This window comes from Notothenia rossii (genome assembly GCF_949606895.1).
Source record: "Notothenia rossii genome assembly, chromosome: 10".
Lineage (NCBI taxonomy): Eukaryota > Metazoa > Chordata > Actinopteri > Perciformes > Nototheniidae > Notothenia > Notothenia rossii.
Window position 1 is genome coordinate 22,456,696 of NC_136908.1, and position 18,244 is coordinate 22,474,939.

The 18,244-nt window shown below is 40.4% G+C and overlaps 1 protein-coding gene across 1 annotated transcript in view; it reads right to left on the reverse strand.

Moving 5' to 3' along the window:
• Positions 1–18,244, reverse strand: part of grin2da (glutamate receptor, ionotropic, N-methyl D-aspartate 2D, a) — a 237,886-nt gene that overhangs the window by 214,415 nt on the left and 5,227 nt on the right. The window contains exon 2 of the mRNA XM_079655556.1: positions 14,543–14,680. Within this exon, the coding sequence (XP_079511682.1) occupies positions 14,543–14,680 (138 nt within the window). The remainder of the gene's footprint in view (positions 1–14,542; positions 14,681–18,244) is intronic.

Sequence of the window (18,244 nt, forward strand, 5' to 3'; positions counted from 1 at the left end):
AATCTGGTATATTCATTTTAATGTCACCTTATATAGAATATGTGTTAAACTTGTGATTTCTGCATTGAGTGACTTCTGCCCAGCAGATACCAAGAAGAGGCCCCTAGGGTCTCTCTGTTAATTATCAATAGTGCTTGCAATTAACAGGGGAATTCCCGGATACATTTTCAGATAATGTAGTTAAAGTCTTGTAGAATTAACGTTTATCTCCTACACATCCTGCAGGCCTGGAGACTTGGGTCACCCAGCAGTAATCAAGATAAACGTCCTTTTGAGCTTATCAATAAAATGTATTCATTCCTAGCAAGCTGACTTTGGGGTGAAGGGAAGTTCAGGGAAGCCATTAAACCACAAGAACAATTAAACTTCTGTTAATCAACCAAAACTCATGACTTTCAGGGGACAGGACATTCGGACCTATAACAAGGGTCACTTCCTAGAGAATATGTGTGTGTATTTCTTACTGTGATCAGATGTCCTGTATAATCATTTATCAACTATTCCTGTATTAGTGTTTTATTTGATTCCTCTGCTTTTATTCTTTCATATGTGGGTACTGGAGGGCTACAAACAGTGTGGAGAAATTAGCTTAAACATGTTTTATTACTCTATGGGAAATGGAAGCAGCATGTCAAATGATCAGGGAAATCTACTTGTTTTAAATAGATGTGTGTGGTTGATTACTTTGTATTAATAATAACAGTATGTGTAAAGGAAGCTGGAAATATGCAATGTGAAACCTTTTATTTGAAATAAAGATTCTGCAGGGAATATTCTTAAAGAACAATAGCTCAAGTGTCTGGAAGAGCTGCAGGCTAAATGAGTGTGCGGTACTTTTTACTGCTTGAGATCAGAGCTGATGTTTTCCTCTTGTTATTATTGTTTGAGGTTAAGGTAACTCACATGTGTTATTTGTATAATCCAACTATAAAAAACTATATCTTAAAACTATCTTTATAAAATGCCAAAAGTATGTGAAACTTGCAAGGAGGGGTTTGTTATCTCGAATGTAAGGGTCGCCTCTGGCTCGCGCTGATTGGCTGTCTTTTCTAAGTGGAGGACCCCTCAGGGGGGGGGGGGGCAGCCGCATAGCTCCTCCTGGGGTTTTGGATATAAGCCGATGCTTTCTTTAGACCAGCCTCTTCTTTTTCTTCAAACTGACCAGATCCGTGAGATTGGAGGAAGAGCAGGAAGTACTTCCTTTGTGTTTGTATTTGTACTTCCTTTGTCTTTGTGTTTGTATCTGTATTTTGGGTTGTTACTGTATATCATTAAAGCAAGATTATTGTTTAACTTGTATTCTGGTGTTTCTTAATCCCTTTATTTTCCCGAATTCACCCAGCTTATCAAACGACACGCGGAGACGAGGTTGGTTTTCAACATCCTCCAAATCTCCAACAAGTGGTGACCCGACGTGTCTGAGTGGGGTGTTTTCGGGGAAGAGACCACCAGCAGCAAGCGGACGGAATAGTCCAGGGCTAAACATCTCGGCTTCTTCTGACAACTAACAACAGAGCTCTGACAATAACAGGTAAACAGATGCCAGTTTAATTCGAAATCTGTGATTTGACCATATTCCAAATTTTAGGGTTGTCAGACGAAGTTTACAGTGTTTTTATGGTAACAGTACAGATACATATTTTAGATAGGTAGGAAAGTTATATAACATAAAAGTGAATCAACGAGGTATGTAAGACGAAGGTGAAAGGCCCCGTACTTTTTTCAGAAAGGAGACGGCTGAAGACTCGTTGGGGGACGTCCAGTGACCGTTTTCAGACGGCATCCAGGAGACGAATCTGAATAACAATTCTTAGGTTCATAGGAATCGAAGTTGAGTTATAAGTAAAATCCAAAGGAGAGTAACGCAACCTTCAAAAAGCAATTTTGAAGTGACCGGACCTCATTAATCCTTTGTTCTGTGGGGTTGAATCTATAAAGCCAAACGTCACGATAAAGAGTTCTGTGGGCCTGAGTTTTCGGCTCCATGTCAGCGTCACATCGTTGAAAGACGGTGTTGAAGCGCGCTGAGAGGCTTGCTAAACTTGTTGGAATAAACATCGGACAATAAAAGCTGAATAGACTGTACGGGGAATTTTTTCTGTGAATATTTACTGGTAACAAGGACAGTAAGTCAGATCAATAGATATGAAGTCTGTGAATATTTACTGGTAACAAGGACAGTAAGTCAGATCAATATATATGAAGTCTGTGAATATTTACTGGTAACAGAAACAGCCGAAGTCAGATGAATAGATACGAAGTCATAATGAAAGGAGAATTTTAACGAGAGGAGCGTGAGTTAAGAGCTTACGAGGACAGTGGGTTCAAGCAGAAAAATTGAATAAAAGGATAGCAGAAGTGTTAATTGTTGAAAGAAGCCCCCCTTTTCCAAAGGAGAGGCTGAGAGCCACAGCAGGGGAGAGAGAAGGGGGTGTCAGTATTTGTCTGTGAGAGTTCCCCCCACCCTTTTTCCTCTCGAGAGCAGCAGCGGCCCGGAGGGTGTCTGCTTGCTTTTGTCTCTAGTGATCTGAAGTTGGACTGAAATACATAGAAAATGAACAGATCAAGGTGTGATTTGAAGTGGTAGATATATTGAAATTAATAAACAATGATTTGCTGTTATTTAAATATAGTCTTTGAGAACTGATTGATACCGTTGCATTGCGTTGTGAATTTCATGGTATTTGTCATTAACTAAGGATTGTACTTAATTATACTTCAAGGAAAATTATGTTACATACAGTAACCTTAGGGGAAAGTAAAAAGAGATTTACTGAGAATATGAAGTACATTAAAGTTAAGGTTATTCAAATTAAATATGATAGGTGGATTTTTCCATCTAGAATACGACATAGAAAGAGGAACATTTGTTAGACATGAAATAACGAACTCATTGGAAGAAATATATATATTGTGAGGTTATTTAGGAGTTGTTATCATATACAGTTACTCTCAGTTGATGGTTGTTTAAAGTAGATAGGAAACGGAAAACGTAAACGATTCACCACAATGGTGTTTTTTAGTTTATGAAGAAGAAGTAGACAGTAAAAATAAGGTTTTTGTAAATGTGTCAGTCAGAGGGAATCTGTTCATGTTTAAGCATGACAGAGGTCCTGCACGAGGTTTTGCTCCAGCCATCTCACAGTTTCACAAAGGGGTGATTTGTGAGGGGCTGGAGCGGAGGCAGCTGCAGGGCGCAGTGAGACAGAAAGACAGGAGAAATGAGACGGTTTGAAGAAGTATAGAGAGAGTACAGGTTATATAGAGTTACTACTATTCTGGAAAATGTCATATTGTTTTGTGAGTAACATGAAATAAGAATATATTTACTAGATATAAGAACAACAGGCTTATCTAGGTTAACAGAACATTGCTATTAACCAGTTTCAGCTGCAACTATCCTGTCTTTGTTCTAAAGAGAACGTACGTTGCATTTACAATTAATATTAAGAAATGTTCACAATTGATACCATTAAAGACCGTTTGGGATTAATAGGACGAGTTTGTCATAAACATTCGTGCTTAGATGGAATAAAAGTGTTGAGAGATGTTCTCAAAAATGGGAGTTTTCACAATGCTTTTAGTTTTTATTGAAACAATTAAGTAATAAGGACAGAAAAATGTTCCGTGATGATTTATTTAGGTTTCAGCTTTAGTAATAATGAAGATTACATTTTGTAATAATTCCTTTAAGTGTTCCAAAATATATTCATTAACTGTAGTCAGATTACTTGTTTTAAATATATAGCGCTGGATACAGTTAGTTTTGTATTCTGTTACAAATCTAGCCATGCTTGTAACACAACTTAGATAAACAATTTGAAAAAGAATAGAATAAGCAAGAAGATTAAAGATGAATCTATAGTGGTTAAGAAAAGTTTTTGTTTTGCCTATTAACTGAGAACTGAAGTAATGAAGAATAGGAAGACTGTTACCATTAATGGGTTTAACATTCACATGTTTCAGCATTCCTGACCATATAGACACTCAGCTGTTTTATTTTGTCACCCGCTGGGGGAGAGATTTACATTGAGTTTTTCTCAGTAGCTGATTTGCTGTGATTACAGCAGCATTGGATAGTTGTGCGCCACCTTTGGGTTGTACTCTGAATCAGGGTGTTGGTGAAAAGTTGCTCATTGCAAACAGAAGAACTGTGCAAAGAACACATCTCAGAGGAGGGTTTCACAGTTTGCTTGTGCCTCGTTGTCAAGGCAACAGTGGTGTGAAGAGGTACTGCAGTTTTGGGGGATTTCTGCGGCACAGAGGACAACGTGTGTCTGCTGATTGTATCACATTGATCCAGAGGTCCCTTCCCCCTCAGGACATCCCAATGCCAGAGAGAGTTTCCTTGGAGCCCACTGACCAGGGCCGGTTCTAGCTTTTTGGGGGCCCTGCCACTGACTACAGCTGAAGAGGACAATGAATCATTGACTGTTCTCAATATGACAAGATCAAGAGACAGGCTGGTCTCAGTCTGTTCAGACTCTGAAGAAATCATGCAATGATTTTACAGCATAACTGTGCAAGAGTTTATCAGAAGGTGGTGTAGAACGATATGCTTAGTGTTTAGGAAGGGAGGCTGATTGTTTAATGATGGTCTGGAATGCTGAAAGGGTTAAGGTTTAATATCCTTGTTTGGCAAACAAGACATCTGATTATTATGTCACACATGATAATCTTGACATAGTGACTAGCTATGGGTAAACGTGTGGACGTTATACCATTATTATCATGAACTAAAAATAAATAGGGAAATAGTATCTGGTTAAAGATGAATGGATTTCATATCCTAGAGAGGATTAGTTATATTGTGAATACTTCACAAGGTATTTACTAATGTATTTTGAAGAACACACAAGAACACAGGTCCAGTTTTGTTTTTTTCTAGATTACATTTTCCATTACCAAAACTGTTCAGCTTAGGTCTAGCTTTAGACTTTGATAGTAAAAGAGTATTTAGGCTTATTTTTGTATATCTGACATTTTTTAAATATGTTGGCTATTCACTAGATAGAAAGATGGCATTACTCTCTATTTGTTAAGAACATTTCTGAAGATTAAATATTTTTTTCATTCCTAATATTCCTATTTAGGATGTAATTTGAGAGTAACAAGGCTGATGCTGAAATTGGAAAATATGTTAGTGGTTTGCATGATGTAAACAAAAAAAAGGTTTTGTTTGTTCAACCTCCAGTTAGATCTGAAACAGTAATAATGATTGATTTGGCCAAAGCTTAGTTTAACATCCTGATGTAACATTATGAGGTATGTTCACTTCTAAGGGTAAACAAATTGATAAAATGGATTATTATTATTATTGATTAATTTGGAATATTAATTCGAAAGGCCGTTTTCTGCAGGTTCACTTAAGAATGCCTTGCATGAACATTTGTCAGGTATTGTGTTTCCTAGGGGCGGTATATTAATAAAGTGTATTGATAATTTGTTTGTTAAACATCTGAAGAAAATGGTGCTGCGAACACGAGAAAAACTTTGTTGCATTGGTTGACATCAACACAATGATGTCACTAGTACAACTCCAGCTAGTAGAATATTAAAGTCTCTGCAGAGCACGACACATGGCCAATGAAACTGAGACCAAATGACCTTTGACCCTGACTGACAGTGTGACTTGAGAAAAGCACTATCAATGACAGACTCTGGGGCTGACCGAACTTGACTTTACAACCTGACAGAGTGAGTGTGAATATATTTCTGCATGTGATCAGTGTAACTGCTTGATTCTAAAACAATAACTAACCGAGCATGTCTTTGGACTAACATATTATTTTGGAGCTCCAAGGGAAACACAGGTTTCCTAAAAATTCTGCAAAAGGGGGAAACCACATGTGGCCCGTTTCTAATTCCCACAGGAGTTGGCGGTTTGCAAATGTAAAACTCAAACTAAAATCTAAAGATTCTGTTTCTTTTAGGACTGCCAGCTGGAAATGAACACTTATTTTCCCTGGAGTGTTTACTGTGAAAAATGATGGATGTACTTTTGTGAATGATGTTTGGTATTTTCTTATAACCACTGGTTACCTGAAGGTTTTCTTCCCATACAGCAGTTTGTTACACATGTGTACATGTGTCAAAAGGGGGAGTGTGGGATTTTTTCATTTAGGGACTGGAAGAAACCTGCCGCCCCAACTCAGATGTTCAATCTGACCATTGATTGACAGTTTTAGATTTAACCTGCTCCATATCTGGGGATAAGATAATGTTTGATTAATGCTGACATGTTTCTAATATTGATTGAGTTATAACAGGTAACACAGATGCAGAATCAGTGGCCAAGGGGCTACTGAGAGAGGTAATTCCAGAATGAGAATGAGAACGGTGATAATGAAAACAATTTTGTAATATTTCAACAGGTATTAAAGTAACTGAGGTTTGAAATGTAGAAAGAACATATTACAGTTAAGCTAAAACATAGTAATGTAATGAGATAGAATTTAATTTAGACAACATCTTGTAACTAGCCTGGTAAAGAAGTAAAAGCCATAGACTTTTTGGTTTAGATCATTATTGGGATGTACATTTAATTTAAATTCATAATGGAAAGACAGTTGATGACAGTATGTTGGATTTCTGTATTCATTTTTCAGCTTGATAATATCCAAGCAGTGACAGGTAGAAGCAGTCTCGCCTGGAAATTATTCACTTTGTCAGTATCATGATTTTAGTTGTTTTTAATCCATAACATTAGTTTGTTCCATTACCAGAGACATTAGCAGTTAATATTATATTTAGATTTTAAATAGGATCTCAAAGATTTCATTTAAAATAACACAGATGCTTGTCAGGAATTCAGAGCTATTGAGATATGTTATTTAGTTCAACTGAAGATGTTGGGGTTTATTTTGTTGACACAGGCCAAGTATTAGAATTCTGAAGCGGCCTACCAGTGGTGGGTCAAACACCTGAGGGCCCAGAAGCCCTGAGCGTAGACTTGAGGGGTGGGTATCAGATTTCTCCACACAGGTTGCTGACGCCAAAAGGGGGACCCGAGGAGCAGGAGGCCGACACAGCGGAGTTCGTCTGGCTGAAGGTCAAGAGGCCTACGTGGCTCAACTCCAGGTTCTCCGGCCTCTACAGAGTGACCCAGAGGACATCTCATGCAGTCCGCCGAGGAGCAAAGGGGGACATCTGGTACTACTGGAGCCAGTGTGCGGCGAGGAAATCACCGGCTAGGACCATGGAGGACATCAGGACGGACCTGGCTATCGTCAACGAGGACATCACTACAGCAGACGACTTGGAAGCTTCCATCAGCGGACTGGAGGAGAAGGACCTCGCGGACATCCTTACAGCAGACGACTTGGAAGCTGTCATCGGCGGACTGGAGGAGAAGGACCTCGCGGACATCCCGACAGCAGACGACTCGGAAGCTGGCGTCAGCGGGCTGGGGGACTTCTCGAGGCAGCAGAGGAGTCTACTTCTCTCTGATCAGATTCATCAGTTCAACCTTTGATGGAAAGGCCGCATCTCCCCCTCCCTATCAGCTGCCCTTGTTGGCGTTTTCCGCTGAGGGGGGGGGGGGGGGGGCCTGAGGATTCAACAACACGCAAGGATGCTGCTTTCTGGCACTCAGGTTCGCACTCTGATAGTTCCTTCACTGACATTGAAAGTTGTGTTCTGTTCACAAAGGTATACTGTTGGGGAGCAGACACAGTGGCAAGGAAGGACAGTAGTTGTGTTTCAAATGTCTTATGTGTGTTGGTCTCGTGAAGGGAGACCAAAAGGGGGAATTGAAGTATTATTTGAGTTATTTGAAGTATTAAAGTAACGTGTTATGGCAGGAAAGTTCAATCTGGTATATTCATTTTAATGTCACCTTATATAGAATATGTGTTAAACTTGTGATTTCTGCATTGAGTGACTTCTGCCTAGCAGATACCAAGAAGAGGCCCCTAGGGTCTCTCTGTTAATTATCAATAGTGCTTGCAATTAACAGGGGAAGTCCCAGATACATTTTCAGATAATGTAGTTAAAGTCTTGTAGAATTAACGTTTATCTCCTACACATCCTGCAGGCCTGGAGACTTGGGTCACCCAGCCGTAACCAAGATAAACGTCCTTTTGAGCTTATCAATAAAATGTATTCATTCCTAGCAAGCTGACTTTGGGGTGAAGGGAAGTTCAGGGAAGCCATTAAGCCACAAGAACAATTAAACTTCTGTTAATCAACCAAAACTCATGACTTTCAGGGGACAGGACATTCGGACCTATAACAAGGGTCACTTCCTAGAGAATATGTGTGTGTATTTCTTACTGTGATCAGATGTCCTGTATAATCATTTATCAACTATTCCTGTATTAGTGTTTTATTTGATTCCTCTGCTTTTATTCTTTCATATGTGGGTACTGGAGGGCTACAAACAGTGTGGAGAAATTAGCTTAAACATGTTTTATTACTCTATGGGAAATGGAAGCAGCATGTCAAATGATCAGGGAAATCTACTTGTTTTAAATAGATGTGTGTGGTTGATTACTTTGTATTAATAATAACAGTATGTGTAAAGGAAGCTGGAAATATGCAATGTGAAACCTTTTATTTGAAATAAAGATTCTGCAGGGAATATTCTTAAAGAACAATAGCTCAAGTGTCTGGAAGAGCTGCAGGCTAAATGAGTGTGCGGTACTTTTTACTGCTTGAGATCAGAGTTGATGTTTTCCTCTTGTTATTATTGTTTGAGGTTAAGGTAACTCACATGTGTTATTTGTATAATCCAACTATAAAAAACTATATCTTAAAACTATCTTTATAAAATGCCAAAAGTATGTGAAACTTGCAAGGAGGGGTTTGTTATCTCGAATGTAAGGGTCGCCTCTGGCTCGCGCTGATTGGCTGTCTTTTCTAAGTGGAGGACCCCTCAGGGGGGGGGGGGCAGCCGCATAGCTCCTCCTGGGGTTTTGGATATAAGCCGATGCTTTCTTTAGACGAGCCTCTTCTTTTTCTTCAAACTGACCAGATCCGTGAGATTGGAGGAAGAGCAGGAAGTACTTCCTTTGTGTTTGTATTTGTACTTCCTTTGTCTTTGTGTTTGTATCTGTATTTTGGGTTGTTACTGTATATCATTAAAGCAAGATTATTGTTTAACTTGTATTCTGGTGTTTCTTAATCCCTTTATTTTCCCGAATTCACCCAGCTTATCAAACGACACGCGGAGACGAGGTTGGTTTTCAACATCCTCCAAATCTCCAACAAAGCACACATTACCAGACACAACGGATGACTGACGTTCTGTCCCAAGTCACAGCTTTCCAAGCACTGTTGACAAAAGGTTGAATGATTCTCAGTGTGTATCAGGAAAAAAGGCATGACTCAGCCTCCCAAAGGTAATTAAGAACTGATTAGAGTTTAGTGAAACAAACATTTCTCAAATTCAGAGCTACTCTGGAGGCATATATGCCCATTTGTTGTGCTAAAGCCCAATAGGCAGGGTCACAGAACAGTAGTTTTTCAAGCTAAGTAACAGGGGGTTACGTATTGTAACCCTAGTTCTATAAGCACAAACGGAGCCCTCTACTGGAGACTATGGGTACTACTCTCATCAATGATACGTGAGTGTTCACACACTGAAGTTGTATAAACATAGCCTGCCAATCAGGGCGCCAAATGCACATGCAGAGCCATCCTGTCAGGCGTTTCTTGGACAGAGCTTTACCGGCTACACCATCCCCGAAGCACACAAACAGCTGTTCAGTGCGCATAATGGAAGCTGTGCGCCCTACATAACACCAGGCAGAGGAGGTGCAAATTAGCCTCCCTGTCCCCAATATGGGGTGAAAGACTAAAGCCGTCTAACTGTATAGCCCTCGACCTGAACAAACTCCTTAGGTTCTTGGGAACAAAGGAGGAGTTTGGTCTGAGTGTCGCCCCGCTACGGTCATCCCGAATCAAAAGGCAACTCAGGTGCCCCAACAGAGCTGTCAGCTCGCACACTCTCTTGGCCGAAGTCAAGGCGAGCAGCAAAGCTGTTTTCAATGATAGCGCCTTCAGGGAGGAGAGCTCCAGAGGCTGAAATGGTTCTGTGACCAGAGCCTCGAGCACCAACGGCAGATCCCATTGTGGGGTGGAGGCATGCACCACTGGGCGCTGTCTCCTGACCCCCTGCAAAAAACGTGCCATAAGCGGTTGACTAAAGGCTGACCTGCCGCCAAATCCCTCATGACCGAACGAGATGGCTGCTACATACACCTTAATTGTGGAATGAGCAATAGAGCCCAACGTACATGATAGAGGCTCTAGACTCCTTTCTTCACACCACCGCTGGAATCCCAACCACTTTGTCCTGTAACAGGCTGTGGTGTATCCTGTTCCTGCTGCCTGTATAGTCTGAATAACTTTGTCAGACAGTCCCTCCCGTCTCAGCCTGTCCCTCTCAGGAGCCAAGCCTGGAGAGGTCGGTCCAGAGTAGGTAACGCCCCTATTGCACCTGCTTCCTGAGACAACGCCCCCCAGACCTGAGGAACCGTCCAGGGCTGGCCTACCATCATCTGTGTCACCTCTGCGTACCACGGTGCCGAGCAGCGACCTGGGGCTACCAGGATGACTGACAGACGTTCTCGTCTCACCCTCTCCGGGAGGAAGAGAATGAGACGCAGCGGTGGAAAGGCGTAGACTGTAAATAGGGCAGAATAGAGCCCAATGTACTGGACAGAGGCTCTGGACTCTCCTCCTCGCACCCACGTTGGAATCCCAACCAATTCGTCCTGTAACAAGCTCTTGCTTCCTGGATAGGCTGTATAACATTGTCAGACAGTCTACCTCTTCTTGGCCTGTCCCTCTCAGGAGCCAAGCCTGGAGTGGTTGGCCCAGAGTGGGTAATGCCCCTATGGCACTGCGGAGGAATGGCGTAGAGCAGCTATCTTGGCCATGGCTCGTGTGCCAACGTGTCCATCCCCAAGGGTGGATTGTCCTGCCGAGCCAGGGAGAACCCCTGCTTTGTATGTCGGGGGCGGGAGATTCATGTGATTGGTTGTTGGTCGCGTTGCTCCTAAAAAATCCCCAAGCTTCAGATACGCCTACCTCCAAGATTTTTTAACGCTGCTGTGTGGGCGTACCGTTACAGCGGGGCGGCAAGTGTTGGACAGCATACGGCCAAGCTGCGACTGTTCCTCATCCACGTGACCGAGGAAATCGATCTAAAGAGCCCTTCCGTAGACAAGGGGCTCCCAGGAGATCATCACGGCTTTTTTTGCCCACACCATGGACCAGGATATTAATTTGTCCGATGCTGCGGCTAAATAATAACTCTGATCCGGTGAGGTGGGGGCATCTTGCGGAAGAGCAATCAGCGTGACGCCCAACATACCCACCCGTGTTATTTGCAGCTGGCCTGTCACGCGGCAGCGGGGCAGAGGTACTCCGCCCAGTTTGCTGCCAGTGGAATCAGATGGGGTGCCAGGCTCATATCAAGGGGGCACACGCTGGGACATGCTTTGTCCGTGCGGCCCTGCACCCTGAGCGGTGGACTTCCATGGATCCTGAAGTCCCCGACAACGAGAAGTCCTCGTTATCCTCCTCCCCAGCAAACAGAGCCATCTGCCCCGCTGGAATGGCGAACGTGAATGGCACCGCCTTGGTCATATCCTGGTCCCACAAACACTCGAAGCAGAGGTGGTGGCGCCCGCTATTAAGCCAGGGCACGAAGGACAGGCCCGGGTCTCTAGAAGTGGTGACTCCATGAAGGTATGATAACTTCTTCCTTCTTCTTTCAAACGTTTTACTCTGTCAGGTGTTGTCCTGCTTGTGAAGAGGATATCTTTCATTAATTAAGGAAAGACCTTTTAAAATCAGTTGTAATGGTGAGTATCAAAACACCTCATCAAACATTGAAAAACTGAGATAACACATATCTGACCAAATATCCCTTTAAAAAGGAAATATATCAATGGCACTCCAACCAAACATCAGTGTTTGTTGGAAGATGTTTGACTGGTGTGCCATGGGCTTTATCTCATCCAATATATTATCTCAGTGTCTATGAGCAGCTTGTCCTTTGAAAGCATGATCATAAATCTCAGTGAGCTTATGTATTAGAATATTAAGGGTTATTAACATACTATGCTCAGTAAAACATATAGCATTAGTATTTCAATGTAGAGCATATTATAGGTGTAGAAATATAATCAAAATGCCTTTACTGATTCCACCAGGAAAAAAAGTAGTCTTGTACCTTGTGCGACTTCAAAGCAAACTCACCTCCGACCTTAATCACAGCCGCTTTTGATAATGAATATTTCAGATGCTGAAAGATCAGTTTCAAGCTGAGTGTGTAATTCATCAAATGCGTAGCTGACTCCATTCTTTGGTAGAAATCCCAATGTCCGCATGTTACCGTCAAAGAGATCCACTGAAAACTAATTGACCCAGCTATTAAAAAATCTCACCTGTCATGATAAACTGCTTTGCTAGGTTGATATAGTTAGCACTAGTGCCATTTGGAGAGCTGACACCAATGTATTATTCTGCAACAATGGGCAGCAATCATCATTTTAAACAAGGGCAAACGGTAGTCATCTTGATTCACTGGATGGTTAATTTTGTAGCAAGAATTTTGTAGCAAGAATAAAACATATTGATTGCCCACGCTACATCTTTTCTCAGTTGTCATCTGGACTACTGCAACATTCAAACAGTATGCACAAATGTTCTCAACTCAGTGATGAAAAGCATTTCTGATACTGATGGGCTTAGCGGCAGTGACAGAACTAGAGCAATTCTGACAAATATTACATTTCCTCTTCTTCATTATCGCTTAGTGAGGAGGCTAGAGCAGCATATTTTCTGATATGTTTAGAATCCAGAAAATAAATATAGCCTAAAAATTTACTTCAGTCTGAATGACACTACATATCCTTAACTCAGCTCCACTTTCTGGTACCAACACGCTGAGGTACAGCCCTCTGTTACAGATAGTGACTGTTAGACATCCATATTAGTCACAGGCCAGGAGCATTTGTCAAATCCAGAGCTGAAATGTACGCTTCTATGAAGAGTAATGTCTAAATAAAAGGAGCTTGGCTTCCAGTCTGTGCCAGCCCTGGCTATTATGAAAACCTAATGGTGTAAAGAAGTGAGGGAATATCTTCTGCTTGTTCTCTAATATTGGCATATTTACCAAAGCAACTTTTAGGTGAATGTGCCTTTATTAACATAATAAGTGCTGGTGTTAAAACGTCTATGTTAATTATTGACAATGGATCAAATGACATGATACGGATGATGTCAAAATAGATAATACGCTCCATAGCTCACCACACTGTGTTTACCAAATTGTTCTGCTCTTAGCATCGTTAAATAGAAAAAACTCAGGACCAAACAGCATGCAGACAAAGTTAGCAACTAGCAGGTGAACAAACAGACTATTTAGGAATTATATGAGACCAAAACAAAACTGGAAGGAGGGTTAATATATTGGACATCCAGAGGCCAAAAACGCAACTACATATACATGTTAATGTGGCTTTATGTCTGCGTGATGTGTAAATAGGCAATTGCTTCCTCCTATGTTTACCATATATACTGTAAAAGGTCATAATATGTTAATGTGTAACATATTTTTCCACTGCTCCCAAGCGGCCAACAAAATGAATTATGATGCATGTATGCGAACATGATTGATGTATTACTTATGATTCAAATGTTATATTAATCATACAAAAAGAGGACTTGCTCTGTCATTAATGTAAACCTCATGAGAAAACATTCAATCAAGAAACAGTTGTTGGGTGATCCAATAGAAGAATGATTAGGGTTCATGCAACATAAGCAAGTTTCTGTGGCCAAATCGTTTGCAGCATGTCAATCCCTTATTCTTTTCTCTGCATTTCCAATCCATCTCCACTTTCACACTTGAAAAATATATATCAAAAGTGCCCAAAAAGTGATATAAAGGAACAGTTGCCTTCCAGGGACAGACTGCAGTCTCATTCACTACATTTCTGGATATTCATTTACTGATAAAATACATAATCTAATGTGTGCCCGCAACGGCTGGCACAAACCATAACTAAACCCTAAGCACCCTTTATCAAAGGATAGCTTTATTATTTTTTTAAGTCATTAACTTTTTGTATTTCCCCATTGAGACTTTGAATATTTTAACCAAGAGAGGGAATGTAAAAATAAGCATTATATTATCCTCAGAGGAACTTTGGAATAGATTTTTGAATAAAACAAGGACTGTGGATTTTGTCCCCTATCATTTAAAATGAAAATGCATTTGTATCTTTGATGATTTTATTGTCAGTATGAACAGAAGGAATGCCGACAGCAAAAATGTTAACATGTTAAAGTTCACCTGACTATTGTTTTTGAAAGGGACCTATGAAATGTATCCTCCAACCATAAAGAATCAATATTTCTAGTCTGTTACCTTAATTTCAAACAGTAGTGTTTGAGAGGTATTTTTTTCAAACACTGCCTTCATTATTTATTACAGTCTTTGTTTCATCTTTTACAGACAGTCCTATAATTAGTCCAATAGAAATCAAAAGGGTAGATGATGCAACGTAAAGAAATCAATGTCTACCTGTTGCTCTCGTCCCAGACTGGCCCCTCCCCCTACGGCTACCACAGGAACCCCCGTCTGGGCGGAGACAAACTCCAGCATAGGGGCCAGAGGGGCCTGGTTCGGCGGTGGCGGTCTCTCCTCCTCAAACACCAAACCCTGGAAGTCAAGCAAAGGTTGCACAGTGAGACAAAGCACATCACACAAAAGGTATTACATCAGCCTCATTGAGAGGGAATTTCATAAGCTTCTCATCACACTTCATTAAGCTGCCGCTTCTTTTATTCGTATGCACCAAGCTTGGAGAATAAATTAAAGGGTGAACAAGAGAGCTAAATATACGTTTAAGAAGTAATCCACATTTTAACTTAGAGATACTACAGTATGTTACATGTATCAGTCTGACGTATACACTTGTACTTAAAAAGTAAAAGATGATGGTAAGAGGAACTCCCTCTGGTGTGGATTTGCGGATTTTAGCCATTGCAGTCCATTATCATGTACAACAACCTATATAATGGAAAACCCCATAAAAGCATATTAGGGCCCCTTTAATGTGAACATCATTTTAATTTTGCAGATTGTAAAGGTGGAGCCAACTTCACTGACTTTTTCTGCAGCCATGTATATTAGTCAAATCTTAATCCATTAGTCAATTTAGTTTTATTCATAATATTATGAACCTGCAAAATAAGTATTAATAAATATTTGAAAATAAAGTAGTGAATAAAAAGTGCAAACTGTAGTTGAGTAGTAGTATGAAGTAGCATATAATAGAAGAAAGTAGAAGTACCTCAAAAATGTATTTAAGTACAGTACTTGAGTAAAGGTACTTTACACTACTGAAATATGAGTATGGTCCTAAACCTTCAACAGAATAAAGTACATCTTCTAATACAGATTTAAAGAGGGTCTATTATGCTTCTTGCAGTTTCCCCTTTCCTGCACTGAGTTGTATAGGTTTGTGTGCATGTAAATGGTCTGAAATGGCAAGAGATTTGCAGAGACAAATCTCTAGGCAGTTGACCAATCAGAGCAGACTGGCCTCTGGTTTCAGACAGAGGGTGAAAAGAGGTGCTGCAGCACAGGCAGTATGATAAAAATAAGCAATGTTTGAACATTAAAGTTTGTAAACATTTCACAGTAGAGGCACAAAATAGAAATATGAACCTGAAAATGTGCATAATATCTCGTATTTATAGTTCTTACAAGGCTAGCACATGTGTATTGCTGAAAAAACATGTTCTGGTTTAATTAAGTATTGGAACAGCTGTTGGAGGCTTTTCAAAAATGGGACTTCTGTGCTTCTCTGATTGGCAATCAATGTTCACAGAGATAAAATCGAGAAAAGTCTCTGCAGTGGACTGGCATCCTGTCAGGAGAAGAGTGTGTGTTGTATCTGCACAATTTAAGCTGCTTCACAACACAAACACAACAGATAAGCTCCTGGATTATAGGCCGACTCACCTCCTACAGGGCTTACTAACAGACGTGGCTGTTGCATACATACGTCTGCAAACATACTGCTGCTTTTATAAGAAGGCTCTGGTAGCTGTGGTTTTGCTTTGATTACCTCTCATGAAAGATCTGTCAGCAGTGGTAATGAATTGAGGATAAATGCATCAAGTCGTGGAAATTGCCAACACTTTCCCTAATGTTATGAGGAGGAGCAATAGTGATTTTGTGGCTGGCTTGATGACTTTACTCTTGTTTTTATGTAGCGATTCAGGGGAGCAAATGAAAGCTAATAGAAGCTGACAGCTCAATTCTCAAAGGGAAGCATTTGATAAGAAAATAGGCTACAGACAAGACCTGGAAAATACGACTACGAATGTTATTTAAAAGAGTTAATACAGTACTTGATCTAGGATGTTTATAACAAAACCTTTCCAGTGTTCTGACATGAAGACACATATACAAATTAATGAATGAATACATGAATGATTACATGAATCAATAGCATGGCATCATTATTCGTTACCTTCGCCAGTTTGATCACAAGGAGCTCAGATTCGAGGTGCGGACTTCCATCCACTGTTGTGATACTATGAATGAATGAATGAAGAGATAAACAAACTGTACAATGAAAATGAACATGACTGAATAGGGGTGTAACGGTTCACCAACATTTCGGTTTGGTAAGTACCTCGATTTTTAGGTCACGGTTCGGTACATTTTCGGTACAGCAGAAAGAATGATCACAACACATAACATATTTTGTGGGGGTTTTTAATTATTATTAAACTGTGAATAATGTATTCACTCAAATAAATACAAAATAAACATTAAGGTGCAGCATTTCGATGAACTGAAATAATCTGTATTTGAACTTTACTGTATATTACTCACAAAACATCACATATTTGTTTGGGGTTTTTAATTATTATTAAACTGTGAATATTCACTCAAATAATACAAAATATAATAAAATAAACATTAAGGTGAAGCATTTCGATGAACTGAAATAATCTGTATTTGAACTATAATGTACTGGTACCTAAGCAGCTAGTTTGACATTATGACTTGCTTGTCATTGTATATTCATGTTTTTTTTAAGAAAAATGTACTTGCTTGCCGAAAGGACCGATCTGATGGCACTAACAATGTCTCCTGCTGCGGAGAACACCCTCTCACTAGGGACAGAGGTAGCAGATACAGCCAGGTAGCGCTTTGCTAACATGGAAACATAAGGATATTTGGCGTTTGATAGCTTTGGCTCGGTCTGAACTTTTTGCGAGTGGTGGAGGCTTAAATGCTTAAAAGTGGGAGCGGGGTTTGAACTTTGGTTCCCCTTTTTATAAATTACAATCAACTCGAAATGCGGTGCAGCTTTTGCGGGCTTCACGTCATATTTGCCTATAAATAGTAAAAGAAACGCCCCGTATTAATATTCATTTTGACTGACTGCATGAAGAAGATCGCAGGAAATGACGACAGAACAGCTAAAAAATAAATGTCAGACGTGTCAGATTTTGGTTCTTTTGGGAAGGTGGAGACAAATCACATTGTTTGGTGGATACAGTTTGAACCGTAGCAGCATGAAGGTTGGATCGTCACCAAAATAAATAAATAAGTGGTCCGAAAAAAGTTAATGACAAAATACACATAACCTTCCTCCTTTGTGCCGGGGACAGGCAATAAAGTATCGGAGGATCCCTGCGGAGTGGAGTCAATTAAAGGGGACCTATCATGCAAAATGCACTCTTGTACGTCTTTTATACATGAATATGTGTCCCCTGTGTGTCAGGGAACTCACCAAGGGTCAGACTGATCCAGATTTGAATTATTTTCTATGTCACAGAAGTGGTGCTCCGCTTAGTGGTCAATTCTCCACCTATCAGGGGAATGAGAGGTTGGGCCACGGCCGGCCATTGCCGCTTGAAAGCGCTGGAGTTATAACATTCAGTTTTACTTATAGTGAAAAACTACCCTTGGATGATGGGTTAGTAGACTAAAAGCTTGTTTTGCTTCCTAAAGCTACTGTACGTCGTGTGTTGTCTGTATTTGCTTCACCTGTCACGAGTTCTGATCGCTCAGTGATGATACTTATATTTCTATAATCTGTGGAATCTCAGGATGTTAGCTAAGCTTGTTTGTGCAGATCTAATAAGTATATCGACTGGTATAGCTAGAGTTCTGTAATAACGGCATTAAGATATTTTCGCTCAAGGCAGATTCAGAGGCTCAGCGTTAGTCTTGTGTGTTTTTTTGCTAAAAATGGTT